General features: G+C 44.8%; 1 protein-coding gene across 1 annotated transcript; it reads right to left on the minus strand.

Annotated features, from left to right (window-relative positions):
- Positions 1-5,929: 5,929 nt before the first annotated feature.
- On the minus strand, positions 5,930-11,269 carry LOC123245508 (protein PRR14L-like). Its single transcript, XM_044674428.1, has 5 exons — positions 11,056-11,269; positions 10,085-10,253; positions 8,951-9,057; positions 7,603-7,674; positions 5,930-6,799 (listed from the first exon to the last, which is right to left on the minus strand). Exons 1-5 carry the CDS (start codon positions 11,175-11,177, stop codon positions 6,523-6,525), a joined length of 747 nt encoding a protein of 248 aa, XP_044530363.1. The 5' UTR covers positions 11,178-11,269; the 3' UTR covers positions 5,930-6,522.
- Between the last annotated feature and the right edge of the window lie 7,500 nt (positions 11,270-18,769).

Raw genomic sequence — 18,769 nt, forward strand, 5'->3', positions numbered from 1 at the left:
GGAGGTCCTAGGTTCAAACCCGGCCTCAGCCACTTCCCAGCTGTGTGACCCTGGGCGAGTCACTTGACCCCCATTGCCCACCCTTACCAATCTTCCACCTATGAGACAATACACCAAAGTTAAGGGTCTAAAAAAATATATATATAATAACCCATGCAATTATCAATAGTATGGAAATAGGTCTTAATCAATGATACATGTAAAACCCAGTGGAATTTCGCATTGGCTATTGGAAGGGGGTGGGAGGAGGGGAGGAAAAGAACAAGAATCATGGAACCATGGAAAAATATCCTAAATTTACTAAATAAAATGTTCAAAGATTAAATATATATATATATATATATATATATATGTAGCCCAGATCAAAGCTTACCATCTCTGAGAAGAGGAGGCCAGGGAGGAGACAATTTGGATCTTATAATTTAGGAAAATATATGTTGAAAATTGTTATTACATATAATTGGGAAAATGAGATATCTTTGAATAAAAAATACATGTTTTAACTCTTACATAGTTGAATGGGGTTTTGAAAACTTTTTTCCCTTTTGTTTCTCTTCTGTTTTATTAGTTTTAAAGTATGATCTTCAAATTTGTTTATAATCCATATTTCATATTGCAGGATCAGTTTACAACGTCTAACAGCCCTGACAACTTTGTATACTCCAAAGCTTAGATGACTGAAGCCTGCTTTTTGTGATTAAATCTTACGGGGTTATGACTGATATTTGAGGGTGATTCTAGATAAACTACAATCAGAGTGCTAATAAACTGCTGAGCATAGATGGCAACAGCCCCCAAGGGGGTGATATATGTCAGTGCCAAGTTGGGGAGAGCTATCTCAAGGAAAGAGCAACTATTCAGCAAAGATTCTGAGGAAGGACTCTTCCGACATACCCTGGTAGGACGTGTCCTCTTATGGAGAATATTCTCACCTAGTTCTGACTCCAGCTTACTATGCCTATGGCTCTTTTATAGATTAGGGAATCACAATCTCCCTTTTTTCTTATTTCCCCCCTTTGTTATGACAACTTTCTTTAGTCATGGCAGATGGTGGGAAACTACATTACTGTTTCACCTCACCTACATGCTTACACAATATAAGCTATCTCCATTAGACTGTGGATAAGTACCAGGATCTTGTTATAATTTATACATTTTTCCCTTATTTTGGGGAAAGGTGATTCATATTACTACCCAGGTGACTTATTTAATGCTTTCTTAACCTTTCTTGCCATACATCGTACACCAAGTGTTGTAAAAGAATAAACAGCATGCAGGAACATTGTTTTGTGTTACCATCAAGTTACATAGATGCTTGTATATAGGGTTAGATCGTGGGCAGTATCTCATCCTCCTGAGGACGAAGTGTGGAGTTATCCTAAAGGTCCAGAGATTAAGATGTTAAAAAGCAATTTTAGGGAAAGATAGTGCAAGGGCCTAGATCAGGAAAGCAGATCTTCTGGAGAAAATGCTCTAAGGACTATGTGATGTCCTGATGTCCTCAAAAATCAGACACTACATCATGAGACTCTAAGTGAGCCTTTGAAAATAATTGTCTGAACTGTGGGAGTCGGGTCCTCTGTCCCCTTGGGTCCTCTTTAGGGGCCAGTATTTTCTTTTGATTATGAAACATTTGATCCAAAAAATGAGGAATGCCCCCAACAGTTCCTCGTCAACACATCTCCAATCATAATTATTCTGTTATGAAATACCTTAACATAGTTTAGCCCCTAAATCAGGGGTCGGCAACGTATGGCTCTTGAGCCATATCTGGCTCTTTTGAGGGCCAGATATGGCTCTTTCTGCAGGAGCCATAAAGTCCATTTTTTTTTTCCAGGCGCCGTTACAGGAGCCGCACTGTGAGCACTGCACGGCTCTCATGAAATTACATTTTAAAAAATGTGGCGTTTATGGCTCTCACGGCCAAAAAGGTTGCCGACCCTTGCCCTAAATTATAATACCTTTGGGCTTTTATGTACCCCTGTTAAGATAATCCTTAAATAGATAGATGTTATATATGGAAGAGAAGCCACCATGTCTTTAAACGAATCACAGGGGGGATTGTGAAAAATTAATACTAGCTGGTGCCCTTTCTTGGTATCCCAAGTTGAATTTTGGATTGTAAATAGGGTGAGCTTTGATACTAAGTTTGAAATACCCCACTCTCTGATTGAATTAAGTTGTAATTCACCCTTTGATTGAGAACAAAGTCTGTCATATTTATGTGTCAACAAACTAAAGATAGTGAGAGCATACATATTTTGCTGCCATTTAAAGGTCTTGATAGAGACTTGCTAGGCCCTGGCCTTTGGAATACAATTGTTTCTCATCCCTCATGACTCCCTGTTGTCCAGAAGACCCATCTCTTACCCAGAATGAGGTCAGTCTTCCAACTGGAGGGACTTTAAAAGGGACATCATAAGGAGCATAAAAGGGAACTGAGGAAGAGAGGTCTTTTTTGCTGGGAATTGAGTGTGAGAAGGGTGCATGAGCACAGTTCCCAGGCTTGGTAAGGGATCTGCCAGCCAGAAGAGGTGAGAGGCCTTTTCTTTCAGACCTGCTTTTAAAACTATTTAATAATTATAAACTAAGATATAGTCTCCAGAAAACTTTTATCTTAACAACTGAGAAGGAATGGTAGGATCCCCCCACCCTACTCCTACCCCTGGCCGAGAAGAAGATTTCACAAGAGGTCAGTGACCCAGTAACCAACAGGAAAGGCACCCAAGGGAACAATATGAAGGAGATGATATTCACCAGAACACACATGTCTGAATTCTTCTAGTTAAAAAATCCCTCAGAACTACATTTTGCCCCCATTTACTGCTGGAGCCACACACAAGAAAAGAAAGAAAATTGGAGAGTTTTTTGAAACTTATTCCAAAAAAAAATTTTTTTTTTATTTTCATAAATTAACACATATAACAGTGGGAATTTTAGAGTCACAAACTACCAAACAGAAATAAAACTGCGAGGGGCATGATTGATGCCAATATTACCAAAAATGTACAAATTTCACTGAACTATTATTTATCATGATAAGATAGAAACACTTGGTTCAGGCAGCTACTGGCCCTGCCCAGCACAAGAGGTGCTGAAATGCGAGTCGCCCATTAGTCAAACGCAGCACCTGAAGGTGGCTTGGGAAAATGCTGAAGCAACAGTTTTGAACATCAGCCTGGGCTGGGTGGATGATACGCCATTTTCCCTCCTCTCAAGTCTCTCCCCCACCTTTAACCCTCCCCACCCCACCCACCAGGAAATCCAGAGAACTTTGGAGGCTGGGTTTGTGGCTCAATGGAATATTGAACTTGAATTTCGGTCAGCTGAAGCCTTCTCACTTGTCCAGTGCCTAGACATAAGCTCGGTTCTATTGGCAGCGTCCCTTCCTGAGAAGGTCCGCAGGCAAACAGACTCCCCAAACTCTGCCGATTCTTTGTAATGCTTTGGATAAAGCCACTGACATGTGGTACAACCTAGGTCCTTTCACAGACACCAGACTTTAAAAAAATTTTCCCACAGGCATTAAAGGAAAAAAAAAAACCAACAAAAACACAAGAAAACAACTGCCTTATCTTTCCTCTGCCTAGAAGTGACAAGAGATAAGCATCACTGCCTAAGGGTTGATCTCTCTCTATAGAGTGGAATGGAAGAAGATCAAATCCCAGAGGGCAGCTCAGGAGCTCCCACTCAATAGCCAGCCCACTGGGGCATCCAGTGGGGCAGGAAGACAAGGCCAATCTTGGCAGAAAATGGGTTGAAGCACTAGAACAACGTTGGCTCCAGCTCCAGAGTGCCCTTCAGGCAAGAGTGACCAAGTATCATGATTTTCACAGTTGGGGGAGGGGAAGAGGGGAGTCATGTTTTGGGTTTCACAGCATGAGTTTCTGAGCTCCTCTGGCTCCAAGTAAGGCAAATGCTACATGTCTCTTCACTGCACCCCCCTCAGTAAGACAACAGACATGATTGGCTTTAATGAGGTACTTTCACACCGACAGGGAAATGAGATTGAAAGAGGGGTGGGAGGAGGGCGAAGGAAGGGGAAAGCCAGCCTTGAACAATTCAGCGACAAGCAGGACCCTGCTCAGACCTGAGATTCCTGTCCCCCTTCAGCCCCCCATCCCACCCTCGAGCCCCTGAGGTGAAGTCCTGGGGGACCCCAGGGGCTGGAAGTGCCACAGGAAACGCCTGTGGACCTGAAGCTAGAGCGAGGCTAGTGTCCATCCCCGTCCCATGAGAGAGTCAAAAAGTCTGACCCGAAGGGATGGCAAAGGTCTCCAAGGAGCAGCTCTATCTAGCTCCTGTAACACTAGAGCTGGGAGTTTGGGAGGCTGGGCAGGGGCAGCCTAGTCAGATGAATGACAAATGACCAGGGATGTCAGGGTGTAGCCCAGCGGCCCCCTGATTGCTTCTCCCTCCAAGGTGTTGCCAGAGCTTCACCCCACTCCCGCACCCCCGAACCCCCCCCCCCAGTCATCCAGCCCTTACAAGTCCCACTTCTGGCTGTGTTAAAGCTGAAGTAACATCTCTAATGACATCAATGTGGATCCTGCTGCAGTGTCTGCCTTCTGGCCTTGGGATCTTCTGAAACCACCAACAGACCTGACAAAATGGTCCCCCTGGAACAACACGGCTAGCTAGGGAAGCTCCCTGAAAAGCACCCGCAAAAGCCCTGCTCCTCAAAGGGAATGCATAGAGGGAGGAGCTTTGCATCAAGAGAACCGTCCTAGGCAGAGGGAGGGAGGTGGGATGCTCTGATGACACAGCGGACAATGATGCCGACAGGCCTCTAAAATGTGGCGGGTCCACAAGACAAAGGCTTGGGTCTGTGGTGCAGCCGTGGAAGTTACTGAGTTGGTCCAACTGGCTGGTCTGGTCCCATTCGGCTGCAGCAGACGCCCTAGGGCCCTGTGTCCAGGCCAGAAGCTTCCCACTCTCTCCAAAACTGGCATAGCTGGCCCACCTGCAGAAGAAAGGTTCAGAGGCAAACTCCCTCTCTACCCTGTCCTGACAGTTAATCCCAAGTGGACACAGCAGACGGGGCAGGTGGATCTTGTGTGCCCCCTGGAGGCTTGCTGGGGACAAGAAGGTCTGGCCGCTAGGGATGGGAAGAGAGTCCAGAGGACAGGGGCTGTGCCCCACTCGCTGACTGAGAACCCCAGTGCTCTACACTTGCTTTAGAGGAAGAGGAATGCAGGGGGAGAGGGAAGAAGTAAAAGGATTAAGTGTGGAAGGGCTTGTGAAATGAGGACAGCATCCCTCTGACCAAATAACCCCATAGGCACTAAGGATGAACTGACAGCTAGCAGTCACTCTCCTTCCCCCCCTCTCCAGAAAGTTTCAAGTACATTTAACAAACACAGGGACCCAGAGGGACCCAGCAAGGGCCGGCTTCCCTGATGCAACTTCCAGCAAGAAGGACGGAGAGTCTCCTCTCCTGACCTCTGGAGCAGAGGGCTTTTCATGCATTGGGAGACTTCGGAAGTAAGCCTTCGAATCCAGCCCCAGGGATCCAGTCTACCGTCATCGTTTTGGCCATAAAAACAAAGTAAAATCCCACTTGATCCTAGTACATTAAAAGCAACCTGGAGCAAAACCTGCTCTTTGACCATTAAATCCATTCACTCGGAGGACGAGAGGCATACAGCCCTGATGCCATTGCAGGGACCCTCCTTTCCGGGCCGGGCAGCCCTGGAAGCAGGGAAGGAATGGAGCTTCCTGATCACTGCCCTGGGAGAGGCTGGTCAGACACACATCACATTGTGAATAGTCTTTGCTTAAAACAGATCACCGCCTTTCTCCTCCACGTTAAAAAATAAAAACAAAAACAAAAATCACATTTAAAGGCTCCCAACATGCAGCAATAACAACAATAACAATAATAATAATAATAATAAAAAGAGGAAACACCACAACATTGAAAAGTGCAACTGACTTGGAATGGTGCCTTGTTGGGCTCCTCTGGGGCCAGTGACCAAGAGCCACCAGCAGGCGGAGTGGGGCAGGGGCTGGGCGGAGGGCAGGCCACACGCACAGAACCCAGTTCTAAGCAGACTCACTCCCAGGACTGAAGAACAGAATTAGGACAAAGCATTCCCCAACTCCTCCAGTGAGTTTGGGGGAAGGGGGGGTCCGAAGAACAAGGTGATCAGCTTCTGCGCCTAGCACCACTGTAAACAATGGAGAAAGTCCACAGGGACGTGCAATATGAGGTGGGTGGGTGGGTCCTGGGAATCCTAGTGTTATCACAGAAGGGGTGCCTGGGATGCCTGGCCCTGGGGAGGGCCCAGTCCCGAGCAGGAGAGGGCAGGCAGGCCTTCCTGGGGCCCTACGCTCAGCAGCAAAGCAGAGTTCCTCTCGACCACACAGGACACGTCTGCACCTCTACAGAGCTTATCGTCCAGGAATCCCTGGTGCAGGTGAGTGGTTTGAATGACCAGAAAGAATCAAGAGATCCTTCCCAAAGATGGCCAAGAGAGCTACCAACACAAGGCCCCCAAATTCCAACAATGACTTGACTTCTCAGCAGCCTGATGCTGGCTCTCCTTCTCCCTCCTTGGCAAGGAAGGCCTCCAGGTCCATTAGTTTCTGAATCAAAAGGGCATCGAGCTCTCGGCTTTGCAGGGCGGCCTTTTTTGCCCTGGTAAAGCTGCCTGTCATCTTGATCTTACCACGATTCCTCCTCTTCCGTGGGACAGTGAAGTCCTGAAATTCTAGGACCCGCTTTCTCTTCTGCTGGCTGACAGATATGAGTGCCCCATTTCTCTCTTTGGGCTCCTCAAAGATGGTCTCTAAACACCTGGGATAGGGAAATGGAAATGGGACCATTAGATCTGCCCTTCGTGCTCCCCTGATTAGGAAGGACCCGCAGGGTCCAGGACTAGCTACTTAAAACCTGACCCTATGCAGGAATCACCTTTATAACATAGCTGGCACGGGATCCTCCAGCGTTCCTGAGGGGGTGCTTACCGCCCCCCAGGGAAGCCCATTCTGCTTCCAGACAGCACTGACTTGGAATGTCTGTCCTGACACTAAGCCTAGGCCTGCCTCTCCACAACTGCTACCCAATGTTCTTGGTTTCACAACAATTGCTGGTCAGCCTGGTTGTCTGCTTTTGAAACGGTTTAGCTTTCCAATGTCCTTGCCAACTGTTGGTAAGAAGAATTTGCCGGGTACTCCAGTTGTGGTCTCACTTTATGGTTTTTCATCTTTGTTGCCAGGCTATTATTATTATTATTATTATTACACCCTTTATCTAGGGCAAAGTGGAGATAAGACTTACGCTGATGTGATTTCTTAGAAGCCTGATGAGGGTTCAAGTTAGTATTACAGGATTAGTCCCAGGAGTCACTTAGCTCTAGCCTCAATCCTCCTCGGAAATACCCTGTCAAATTCCGCTGTTTTCCCACAACTATTAAGTACTTAGACTAATATGCTCTGTCTCTTTATCACTCACTTTTTTAGTGCACGTTGCGAGCAATTCCTCTGGACCCTGCTCTTGCCCTTCCCATGACCAGAACTGCTGGAGCCCCCTCTTCTAAGCTGTGACCCCACAGATCTCCCACGCTCCCCCCCACCATTTCCCTAATGTGGGAAACATACCTGGATGAGGGAGGAGACTTGTAATTCTTATTGGTGTATATTTCTTCCAAACTGAATTCCTTCTTCTTCAGCCTTAAAGAAGAAAACATGAGTCCACTCTCTATCCTCATCCTCGACTTGCTCATAGATGAGGCATATATAAGCCTTTGCATGAGCAATCATTTATCTAATCCCCAGTCATTCTGTAAGGTGGGTGAGGGTTATTATAACCGTTTTCCATAGGACAGAGAGGCCCAGCAAGCCTTTCTATCTGCTCAAGGCCACAGGGGTAGAAGAGGCAGGGAAGGGCTAGGACTAGAACCCAAAGATTCCTTCTCTTAGACAAATATTCTTCTCTCATACAATAGAGGAACTCTCATGGAGAATCAGTCCCTTATGAGGGTAGCTAGGTGCCTCAATGGATTGAGGGTAAGGCCTATAGACATGAAATCTTGGGTTCAAATCCAACCTCAGACATTTCCTGGCTGTGTCACTCAACCCCAATTGCCTAGCCCTTACTGCTCCTTCTGTCTTGGAACCAATAAATACACAGTATCTAAGGGAGAAGGTAAGGGTTTGGCTTTGTTTTGTTTTGTTTTGTTTTGTTTTGAAAAAAGAATCCATCCCTCGGAAGCAAAAAAGGGTCCATGAAAACATATTCCCCTTGAATAGGGCAATGAGTCTATGCCCAATAAAGGAAGAGAGAGGACAATTAGGGGCTGAAACTGTCTGTCTCCAAAGCATCATGAAGGCGGCTCAGAGTTCCATGTAAAAGACTGAGCAAAGGCTTTAAGGGTTGGGACCCAGAAAAGGTTTGATACACCAGAGTCCCAGATTCTGTTCCCTTCCTCTCCGGAGGAAGCAGGTGGAAAGAAGAGAGGGGAGGAATTACCAGACAAGGCCACTGTGCATGCTGCCCAGCTCAGTCCGGCCAGAACAACCCCATCATCCAGGCTATTGAAACAAGCTGATTAGGTCTTCTCACATCTAGGGCTCCCGGATAATCATCTGGGAAATTAATTTCAAATTACCAACTAAGAAAATGTTCTCTTTACTTCAGAAAAAAAGGCCCAAATAAAGGACTGGAGAGGGAAGAAGGGGTTTTAATGGCTCAAAACACGTAAGGTAATGCTTGTCAAAGCACATCCAAAACAAGGGCAGCGGGTCCTTCTCCAAAAAGACAATGAAAGCTTTGCTCTGTCACGGAATAAGGGTCCTGGATCTAAGGAATGTAGTGAGTTCTCTCCTAAATCTTCTAGGGAATTCCAAAATCCTAAGGCCATGAGATGGAAGATAAAAGATAGTTAAGAATCAAAGTCTTGTTTGCTTCCAAGTGGTAGGACTTCTTTAACCCAAAGAAAGAACTTACCTTTTAGGTCGAGGCAGTCCCATAGGGGTAAGGTTGGGATCTGGCCTAGGAATAGTTTTCCGGATTCGAATCTGTGAGACTTTTTTTGGCCGCTTCTCTGGTTCAGTCTATTTTTATGGGTTAGGATGGGAAGAAGGGATGATGAAAATAAACAAATTAAGTATATCATTTTGTATACAACACAACTTTGCAGGATATCTGGCATATAATCTCATTGGTTTTTCAGAATTACTGGGATCAATAAGCAGCCACTTTACTCTTCAAGAGGCTGTCTTTGGCCCTGACAACTCTTATTTATATGACTGAAACACAATCTCACAATTCAATCAAACAATTTGGAATATGAAAATTCCTCAAGAAATTTCCCATTGGGGATGTTGTTTTGTGCTCTTTTGTCCTCTTGCCCACTTTAGTCTGAGATGTACAAAAGCACAAAGTTGTGGTAGAAGAGAGGCCTGGAGACAACAATGCTGTGCCTTTGGGGAGGTCCCTGGGGAGGCAAAGCATAATAGTGGCTCTGGATGTATGGAACTCCCCTACTTGCTCAGTTTTACACTCGGGGTGACCTACTGCCAAATGATAGGCTCAGAAAAGAGCTAGATGAGAATGCCAGGTGAGAGTTAGGCCAGATGGAACCAAGACTGGCAGTAGTGGAGCCAGTAGCTGGGAGAAGCTCATGGTGTATATAGGAAAAGAATCATGGGACACCATGGCCAGGCTGTTATTCACAATGAATGGATCTATTTAGGGTTCTGAGCCTCTTTAAAATCCCAGACTGATTACAGAATTCTGGTGCTCAAAGGGATCTTAGTGGCTACTGAGCCCAGCCTAGACCCCTAAAAGACGCCTCACTGCACCATCCCCAACAAAAAAGTCAGTCAGACTTCAGCTGGAACCTTAGAAAGAAGAGGAAATCCAGCTACTTCCCGAGGCAGTCCATTTCATTTTCTGGGTGGCTTTGACTTGACTGTTCAAAAATTTTTTCTTGACATCAAATCAATTTTTCCTTTTTGAAACCTTCCCATAATTACTCCTGGTTTTTGCTCTATAGCCAAGCTGAACAAGGCTAATCTGTGTGCCCTGTTGAGAACTTCTCAGATGTCAGAGCCAACAGGCAGCATCATTCCTATTTACCTCTTTCTGAGTGGCACTACTATGCTGATTGGAGCACACACTGGGGACTCTCCCAAGCTCTTTTAAAGCAGGAATCTGGTAGTCAGAGGCTGAAAGTCGGAGCACCCTGACTGCTGGTTCAAAGGCTAAGCAGGACTTTGGCGCCAAAGCAGAGCACGGAGGTCCCGGCCTAAGATAATGGAAAGGAAAGGGAAGAGAAGCATTAAATATGACTGTTTCTTACTTCTACCTAGCCAAGAGATCAGCCCTTTAGAGGTTACTTATTTCCACAGGGCCCTTGGAGCCAAGAAGCCAACCCCTGTTCTAGTCCATGGGACAACCAAAGCGAGTCCCAAAGCTGTTCTAGTCTACCAACTTCCAGAGACAGTACCTCAAACTCTTTTTGCTTCCCTAGAGGAGTCTTCCAAGAGCTGTTTGCCAGTCAACGTGCATAGGCTATCAGCAACCCATCCAGGGAGCCCATAATGAAGCACTCTCCTCTTAACCACCCTGTGAGGTAGGAAGCACAAGTACTATGGATCCAGTTTTACAGAAGAGGCAATTTAAGGCTTGGGGAGGGAGAGTTCAAAGTCTTAGGAGTTGCTACAAGAATTCAAAGCCAGGCCTCCCCTAACCTGGTTATAACTCTCTCCACTGGCCACCGTCCTTGCCTTGCCAGAATGTAAATGACTTCCAACTTCATTTCACCTTTTAGAGAAAGAAGGTGGGAAAAGGAACCTTCCAATTGAACGGGTCTCTTGTAGTAAGGCAAGGTTATGGAGCATGGACCAGAGAGAGCATGCTCAAGTGACATAATTCTTATCTGGTGAAGAGGGAAGGCTAAGCACTCATTCCTATCAACAGGTATTGTTTTTTTTAATGACCCAGATTCAGCTCTGTCTTGCCTCTTTCCTTCTGGGTAATGTAATGCACACTGGGGCCCAGGAATTCCCCTATAGTGGGTGGTTTAGAGCAGATAGAAGGAGGCTTACCTAACTGGACTGCCTCTGGTCCTTGCAGTGGTAGCTTCCATGCCCAAAAGAGGCACGTGTGGTAAGATGGCATGGCTGGTGTGGAGGAGAAAAAGCATAAAAAGTAAGCAGGTTAGGGACATGCAACGACAGGGTAAAAAATGGAATACCTAGGTGGTTTTAAAAACCTACCCTGATTTAGAATTCCTAAGAAGAAAAAAGTCTGCGGCATCTTTAAAACAAACCAACAAACCCAACCATAAACCTCCCAACGAAAAGGCTCTCCAACTGTTGTGGGCTCTCGGTAATGTCACGTCCTTAATATTAGAGCTAATAAGAGGAAGAAGACCAAAGAGTAAAAGGAAGGTAGGAAGACAAGAGTGAGTGTGAGGGAGTCGGGGAATATAATCCAGGGAAGGGGAGAATCACTTGTAGACCAGTAACTGTTTCTAACAGAACATGCCTTAACCAAATGTGACTTGAGAAAAGGAAATTAATCTACTGATGTCATGCATACATAGGGACTGCTCACTTTCCTGGGCACTTGGGGACCTTCTTTTGCACTGGACAATCATCTGCTTATGCTTCTCATCTGCCTTATAAATGACAGAGGAAACCAAGGCCAGTCTCTAGAGCAGAGATCTAGGGAACAGGAGTGGAATGGCAATCGCCAACAGGGTTGTCTCCTATGTGTTTAAGTGGTTATTTTTAGCAGCACGTCAGCAGCACCGGCCACCATAAACACACTGATCTACAAAGTGGGAGGGATCTGAAGTGCTCCCAGCAGAGAGAGTGGAACCAATTCTTCCTGGGGAAAAGATACAAATTTGTATGACCTCCAGAATACCCTTTTCATTATGGAGGCACTTATGGTATGCTTAAAAACAAATTCCTCACAGTGTCGAATAGTTCTGAGGGTTCTGAGGTAAGTATTCTTGGAAGTAAGCATGAGTTACTGCTGTCATGGTTGTTGCTCTCAGAGCAATATGTAAAATGGGACTGGACTGGCCATGTACCTCCAGAACCTAATCGCGGCTCTGCTCCTTCCTCCCCAACCTGACTTGCTTTAGGCTAGTCCCGTCTCCTGTCAGCCTAGGCTCTAAGAAGGAGAGGTTGACACTCCATGTCTAAGTTCCCCTGCTGCTCTAGTCCATTAAAATAAAAACCAACCAACCAGGAATTATTTAAAAAGGTATTTAAAGACAGTCTGGCAGTGAACCTGTTTCTTATTTTTAACCTCAACCATTATTTTTCAAATGGTGTCTAGATGTACATGCCTGTCCTATTGGCGTGGTGGACATTTTAAAAAATATAATAACATGAGACACATATATCGTGAGTAGTGGAAGCCTCAGTGGCCCAAAGCTATCCATTCCCCTGGGTTAAAAAATTGAGCTCGTCATTATTCATATGCACTGCTTAAGGAAGGCATCAGACCCTTTAGTAGGTCTCTAGTAATTAGTTAAAAGAAAAGCCTTCTGAAGCCAACAGATGGAAACAGAAGTTGCAGACTAAAGACTGGAAAACTTTTTCAGTCCTGGGAAGGAACTGTGAGGGACCTTCTGGAAAAGCACATGGCAAGATAGGAACCCTTAATGACTGGGAAGGATTGGAAACTCCTAAAAAGCTTCCATGTCTTCACAGGTGTCATTGTGGCAGAATGGCCTATTTCTTCCTCTCTCCTTCATTCCTTCCCTCTCTGTGAAAAAAAGCCCCAACTTTTGTACATCTTAACTCTAAGAATCAGAGACAGACAGAGGTGGAGAAATTGAGACAAGAGAAGGATGAGAGAGACAGATATAGAGACAAGGAGACAGACAGAGATGAAAAATATTAATAGGTGTGCCAACCTGGGAAAGAAAATCAGATGAAGAAAAAAGAAGCAGGGTCCTGCCATTCTTCACACGGTGAAATAATCAAATGTTGAACCAAACTCAAACCTGCGACCTTTTCAAGAGTCTGATGCTTTGTAGCCAGGAGAGAAGCTGGAGGCATATGGCAGCAGAGGTTCTGTCATCCTTCCATTTAATTCTTTTGTGATCCTCAAGTCAGAGGATGAATCAGTTCACAGGGCAGTCAACAAGGACCCAAACAAGCTGTCACTCTGCTTCTATTCTTAAACCAGCTCCGGAGATTTAAGGAATAGAACTCTGAGGTTCTGGTGGGCTATTTCTGGGTTTTTGTTTTACTGATAAGCCCAAAAAACTGCTAGGTGCAGCGAAACATTCTGGAAGCACAAGACAAAGTCTAAAGCTTTCTCCATGACATGAAGGACATTCATTTAACATCAGCTCCTTAGAGCTTTTAAAGGGTAGAAGTGAGAATATTTTAAAAATTCATCTATTTAAGAACATGTTTCCTAACTGAGAAAATGTCTGCTTACAACAATTTAATAAACTTTAATAAGCATTAAATTGTTTGCTTATTTCTTTGTGAAAGGTGCTGGGAATATGATGACCAAAAAAAAAGTCTCTGCCCTTGAAGGGCTTCTATTCTATTCCAGTCACAAAGAGATGGTGGATAAGTAAGGGGGAGCTATTCTGTGACTTTTGAAATTCAATATCCTGTCTTTATGAATCATAAGGCAGGAAGTTAGGTCAGTCACTAGTGAGAGCAAAAGTCACCACTTAATTTTTCCTTCTCTCAAGTTTTCAGGAAAAAGGAGCAAATTCTATAGATGAGGCTATTCCCAGCTGTTGGGAGGAAAGAGCTATCCTATGAAGGGATGGCAGAATAACTCCTTTCTAGACCTGCCACATACAGCGAATCCTTCAAACCTTTTTTCCAGCTTAAAAAGGTTTATACATGCTAAAAATTCTGTCATATTTGGATAATTTATCCAGAGATCTCTGTAGAAAGGCATTACTGTAGAGATCACGCATGTGAAACACTGAGCAAAATTCAAAGGGCCTTATTGTTACTATATTATTATATCATCTCATCTTTTCTATAGGGGTTCAGATGAAAACGGTCATAGCGTAACACTTTATTTTAATTATCTCTCACTATACTATTATCAAGGGTATATTCATGTTGAGTTTGAGCAGGAAGAAGAAAAAAATATGAAGAGAGAGAAAGAAAAAGAAAAAAGAAAGAGATGGGAGTTTCAAGAGTGAAGAGAATCCAGGAAATGAATTAAAAAAGGAAATAGTCCTTACGAGACAACAGAAGGAGTCTAGACAAGACTTCTTATCAGCCTTTCTCTGCAGAGTTGGCCAGGTTATCAGAAGAGGAAGGCAGAAGGAAAAGGCCTGCAAAGAGTCCTGGGCATCCCACTCAATCTTGGTCCCCATCTCCTTTCCTCAATGGCAGGAATCATACACTGAACATTTGCAAAAAAAAGCTGACAGACTTGGACTTTACCTGTTCCTGATGCCCAGAGTTGGCGGCCACTTGCTGTGTTTGGAATGGAGAGTAGTGATTTCGAAGGGGCAGGCAGAAGGACCATGCTGGCTCCATATGGACAGTACCCTGCCCACTGAGTAGGGCAGAGAAGGGAAGAGACTGTTGGACAGAGATGCTGGAAGCCTTAACCCTTTGAAGCCCTGTGTAAACTGAGTCATGAAGAGCCTCTGGATGGTAGACAAATGACTGGATAAGCTCCTTCTTCTCGTCCAGATCCTATAACATCCAGGGGAAGAAAGTGCTAAAACTGTATGAAGGCCAAGGACAGAGCAACCAGCTCTGACCTTCATTATAGCATTGCTTCCAGGGGCTTGCCCAGGGGAGAGGGTCTGCAGAGCAGCATGGGAGAGCAGCTCACAACTGAGCCCAGCATCTTCCCTGAAGGTGGCTGTCCCTGAAGAACCCTGAGACGTGAGGAAGGAAAAGGTCCACTTTGGAGGCTGAGGTGGGTGTGTGGGCTCCTCTCCTGGGGCACTCTCTGGAGGAGAACAGTGCTCAGAAAAAATCCTTGTGGAATCAGGTGGGAGCTCTGAGTCCAGGTTTATGTGAAAGGATATTGGGAAGATTTGGGCATTGAACTGCAATGATGGCATTTTGCTAATCAAGTCTAAGAAGCCTACCCTGAGGGCTTCAAGGGGATAAAGTGCCAAAGTCTGACTGTCTAGTGTGTTCTTGCACCCATAATCACCTAAATGGAGGTTGAGCTGCATTATATTGTTGGGAAATTCATCCTGGAGCTTTTTAAACCTGAGCCGTTTGTAGGATTCAGCCACAGGAAGAAGTTCAGTAGAGCATGGCTGAGAGCTGAATTCTTGGGTTGCTATGGACGGGGCCAGGAGCTTCCTGGCCAGAACAGACAACTTGTTTAGCAAGGCTGACTCTTTGGTAGTTTTCTGAAGTCTCATGCTGTTCAGCAGAAGGCGTCTCGTGGCTTTCGGCTTGGCCACGTGGTTGGCCGCTGAAGCTGATGATGGAGGTGTAGCAAAGGACCAGCTGAGGACTTTGTGTTCTTTGACTGAGACGGTTTCTGAAGCACTCTTTAAAAGAATCCACTTTTTGAAACTATTCATTTTTCTTCCAGTCTTGATGTGCTCTTGATAAATGACATTTTTACATTTCAAACCTAGACCTTTCTTTAATGGCGGGAGAGATTTTCTTTGATATGGGGTAATCGCAAAGGTACCACGTATTTCTTCACATCCAGTAGAGATGGTATCTTGGCGTATCATGGTGGAGATTGGGAGACGAGGACCTGAAGATAACTCAGTGCTGGAACCTAAATGAAGACCTCGTTGTCCTGCCTCTGAATCATCAACCTTTAGAGACTGAAGAAAAGGCTCACTCTTGGTGGTCTTTGTTCCTGTGTTATCCTCCAAAGTGCTCTGCCTATGTGCATACCCCTTAAGGCAGCTTTGACTTGCCACGTCTGGCGATGATGGGCCCACTGTTGGCTCAGTAAAAGGCTTGGCAATCAGTGATGCTTCCTGCTGGAAAGAGGGTCTTTCTTTCTTTGGCTGTGTGCCCTCTAGCCCTCCTTTAGGACACCTGCAGCCCTGGACAATTTGGCCTTCCTTCTCACATATCCTCTTTCGTTTAAAATGAGGTCCATAGACACTTGAACATTTACCACCACTATCTTTTCTCCCTTCAGATTCCTCTCTGACTTCAGAATCATTTAGTGTTCCTCTGTGCTGTTCTTCATTCTCTCCTCTGGGCATTTTATTTTCTGAATTCAATTGAAAAGAAGAAGTTGTCACACTGGAGACCCACTTTAGCAGACATGTTCCTGATGTCTCCATCTCAGAAAGCACACCTCTTTTGCCTCCTATCTCAACATTTGGTGTTCCTCCAGGTGTTCTTTTCTTCACCTTGGTCTTTGAAATGTTGCTCTTTAAATTTTCAGTGAGTAGTTTGACATCTACTGATTCTGAAAGATGTTTTGTTTCTGGTTTTTTACCCAGGGGACCATCTGAACCACTGGTTGAATTTTCTTGGGAAGAGATAAGCAAAGGCATTGACTCAATAGATCCCAACATAGACTCTTTGGAATAAACTTCTAAGGAATCTTTTTCATCAGGTGCAGAAATAATTTGTGTACTTAACCCAGTGGTCCCTCTGTCCTCCCCTGAAAGCATTCCTTTAATAGTCTGCCCATGATGAATCCTCTCTAATGACACATTCACAGTATCAGACAACTCTGTATTTGGCTCATGATTGGTAATATTTCCCACCCCACCAGTCAAGGAGTCCACGGGCACATGTGTCTCCCTATTTCTTAGGGCTACACCCAGTTTCTGATTCTCCTGATTCACTGAATTACAAAGGCCAGCATCTCTCTGTTCACTTGATGATGTTCCTTTACATGATGGTACGATTTTCAGAGATCTCATATTAGAGGAATTGGAAGCACATGGTAAAACAGAGTCTGTGACAATCAGTCCTTCAAATGCAACATGGACTTCTCTTCCCTGAGGCTGGTCACTCCCCAAAGATCCATCTGGCTGAAGCAAGGAGGGCTCTTTTTGTCTTCCATGACTGCCAGCTGATTCAGATTCTTTCATTTCCAACACTCTTTCTGTAAGCTTATTACTAAGATGACATGGGTCTACTCTGCACACAGCAGATACTTTATTATCAAGAGTATTTTTAAGGGAGGTTTTAGAGATAGTTTTCTTTGGAAGACTGCAAGATAGTTGGATGTCACTCAAATCATTAATTATCAGTTCTTTCTGAGGGTAGTTCAACCATTTGGTGGGTTTTGCAACAGCCTCATTTTTATGACTAATTGTGTGTTGAACTTCAAAGATTCCTGTGCCATGATGCTTGGATGATTTATTTTCACTCGAGCATTCAATTGGACTGTAAAGGTCACTCTGGCAGTTAAGGCCTTGATTTGTCACCTGACCAACAGTCCCATCTTCTTGGTTTATAATTCTAACACCTGAGTGCTCTGTGTTAAGACATGGGACCATCAGCTCTTTAGGATTTGGAATGTTTGAAGAGAGCTTGCTTTCTAAAATATTATGTTCAGAGGGATGGAATTCACAAGGTAATGTAGTCTCCTTAACGTGTGTTCCTAGTTTATCTTCTTCTGAGCCCACCTTTCTCACGGATCTTGCTCCAAAATTTCCATGCTCAACATGGCTCAAGGCAAGTGTGTTTTTGTTTAAGGCTCTGCAGAGTAATGAACATGAAACCACTTCATTTCTAATCTTGACTTCTTGAAAGCTATCTTCCATTTCTTCTTTCACAATTTCATTTTCCCCTGCTTGATGTCTCGCATCAAGGAAGCTTTCTGGATACTGAGGATCACTGAGCTCCAATATTTCTTCAGAAGACAATATAGACTTATTCTTAGCTTCTGGGGAGATTGTAGTAGAGTTGTAGGCAACATCCTCTGAGCACATGTCTGTTTCTAGGGTATTCTCAACTCTAGGGTGGTAGATATGACTACTATGAAACTGAGCACTTCCATGATCTAAGACAGGAGCCTCTTCAGATAATTCTTCTATTTCTTTTTCAAGTGGAAATTCTGACATTGCCTCCAGTTTTCTTCTGACCGTGTTATTTTGCACCCTTTGGAAGCTCACTGCTTTAGCACTGACATTGTAATTCTGAGAAGAGGCACAGCAGGCGGTGGCACCTGGGCAGAAGGCATCTTTCACAGTTCTTGTTTGGGTCAGAATGGTTTGCTGGTTGGCGATGACCTTGTCTCCATCCTCCAACAAAAAGCCAGCCTGTTGCTGAGAGGCCTCACTTGTTCCCTTATAGAAGTCTTCCGTAGGACCACGTAGAGACAACTCTTGGGGAGCTGTTGCTTCCTTGTGGTCCCAAGCATCAAAGGACATTTTCCCAGATGAGACATAGGAAAGCTCCCCTTTGTCTTCTCTGGACTCAGCAGGATAGGAAGCAAGCTCATTCTGTCCATGAGAAGCCGTGCTTTGTCCATCCACAAATGGAATAACATTACCACTTAACATTCTTAGAGTGTCTACTGCTTCATCCTGGCTAGCCAGGCCATCTCTTTTGTATGTCTGTAGCTGAGGAAGAACACTCCTGACCTCTGAGACTTTCCTTATAGGCTTGGTAGGGTTATCTGGCACAGAATAAGCAGTGGGGTTTCTTTTCTTGGAGCTGCTCCCTAGGCCTCCCTGGCTGCTGACCAAAGAACTGAGACTCCAACCGTCCACATTCTTGTCTAATACACCTGGGTCCTCAAGGATAGTCTTTTCTGATTCTTCGGTCTGCATCACCAAGAAGTCACTTTCCTCTGTGTGTTCTTTATTTTGGTGTATATCACAAGAGCAAGTTACCCTCTTGCCTTCATGTT

Source organism: Gracilinanus agilis, chromosome 1 (assembly GCF_016433145.1).
Source record: "Gracilinanus agilis isolate LMUSP501 chromosome 1, AgileGrace, whole genome shotgun sequence".
NCBI lineage: Eukaryota > Metazoa > Chordata > Mammalia > Didelphimorphia > Didelphidae > Gracilinanus > Gracilinanus agilis.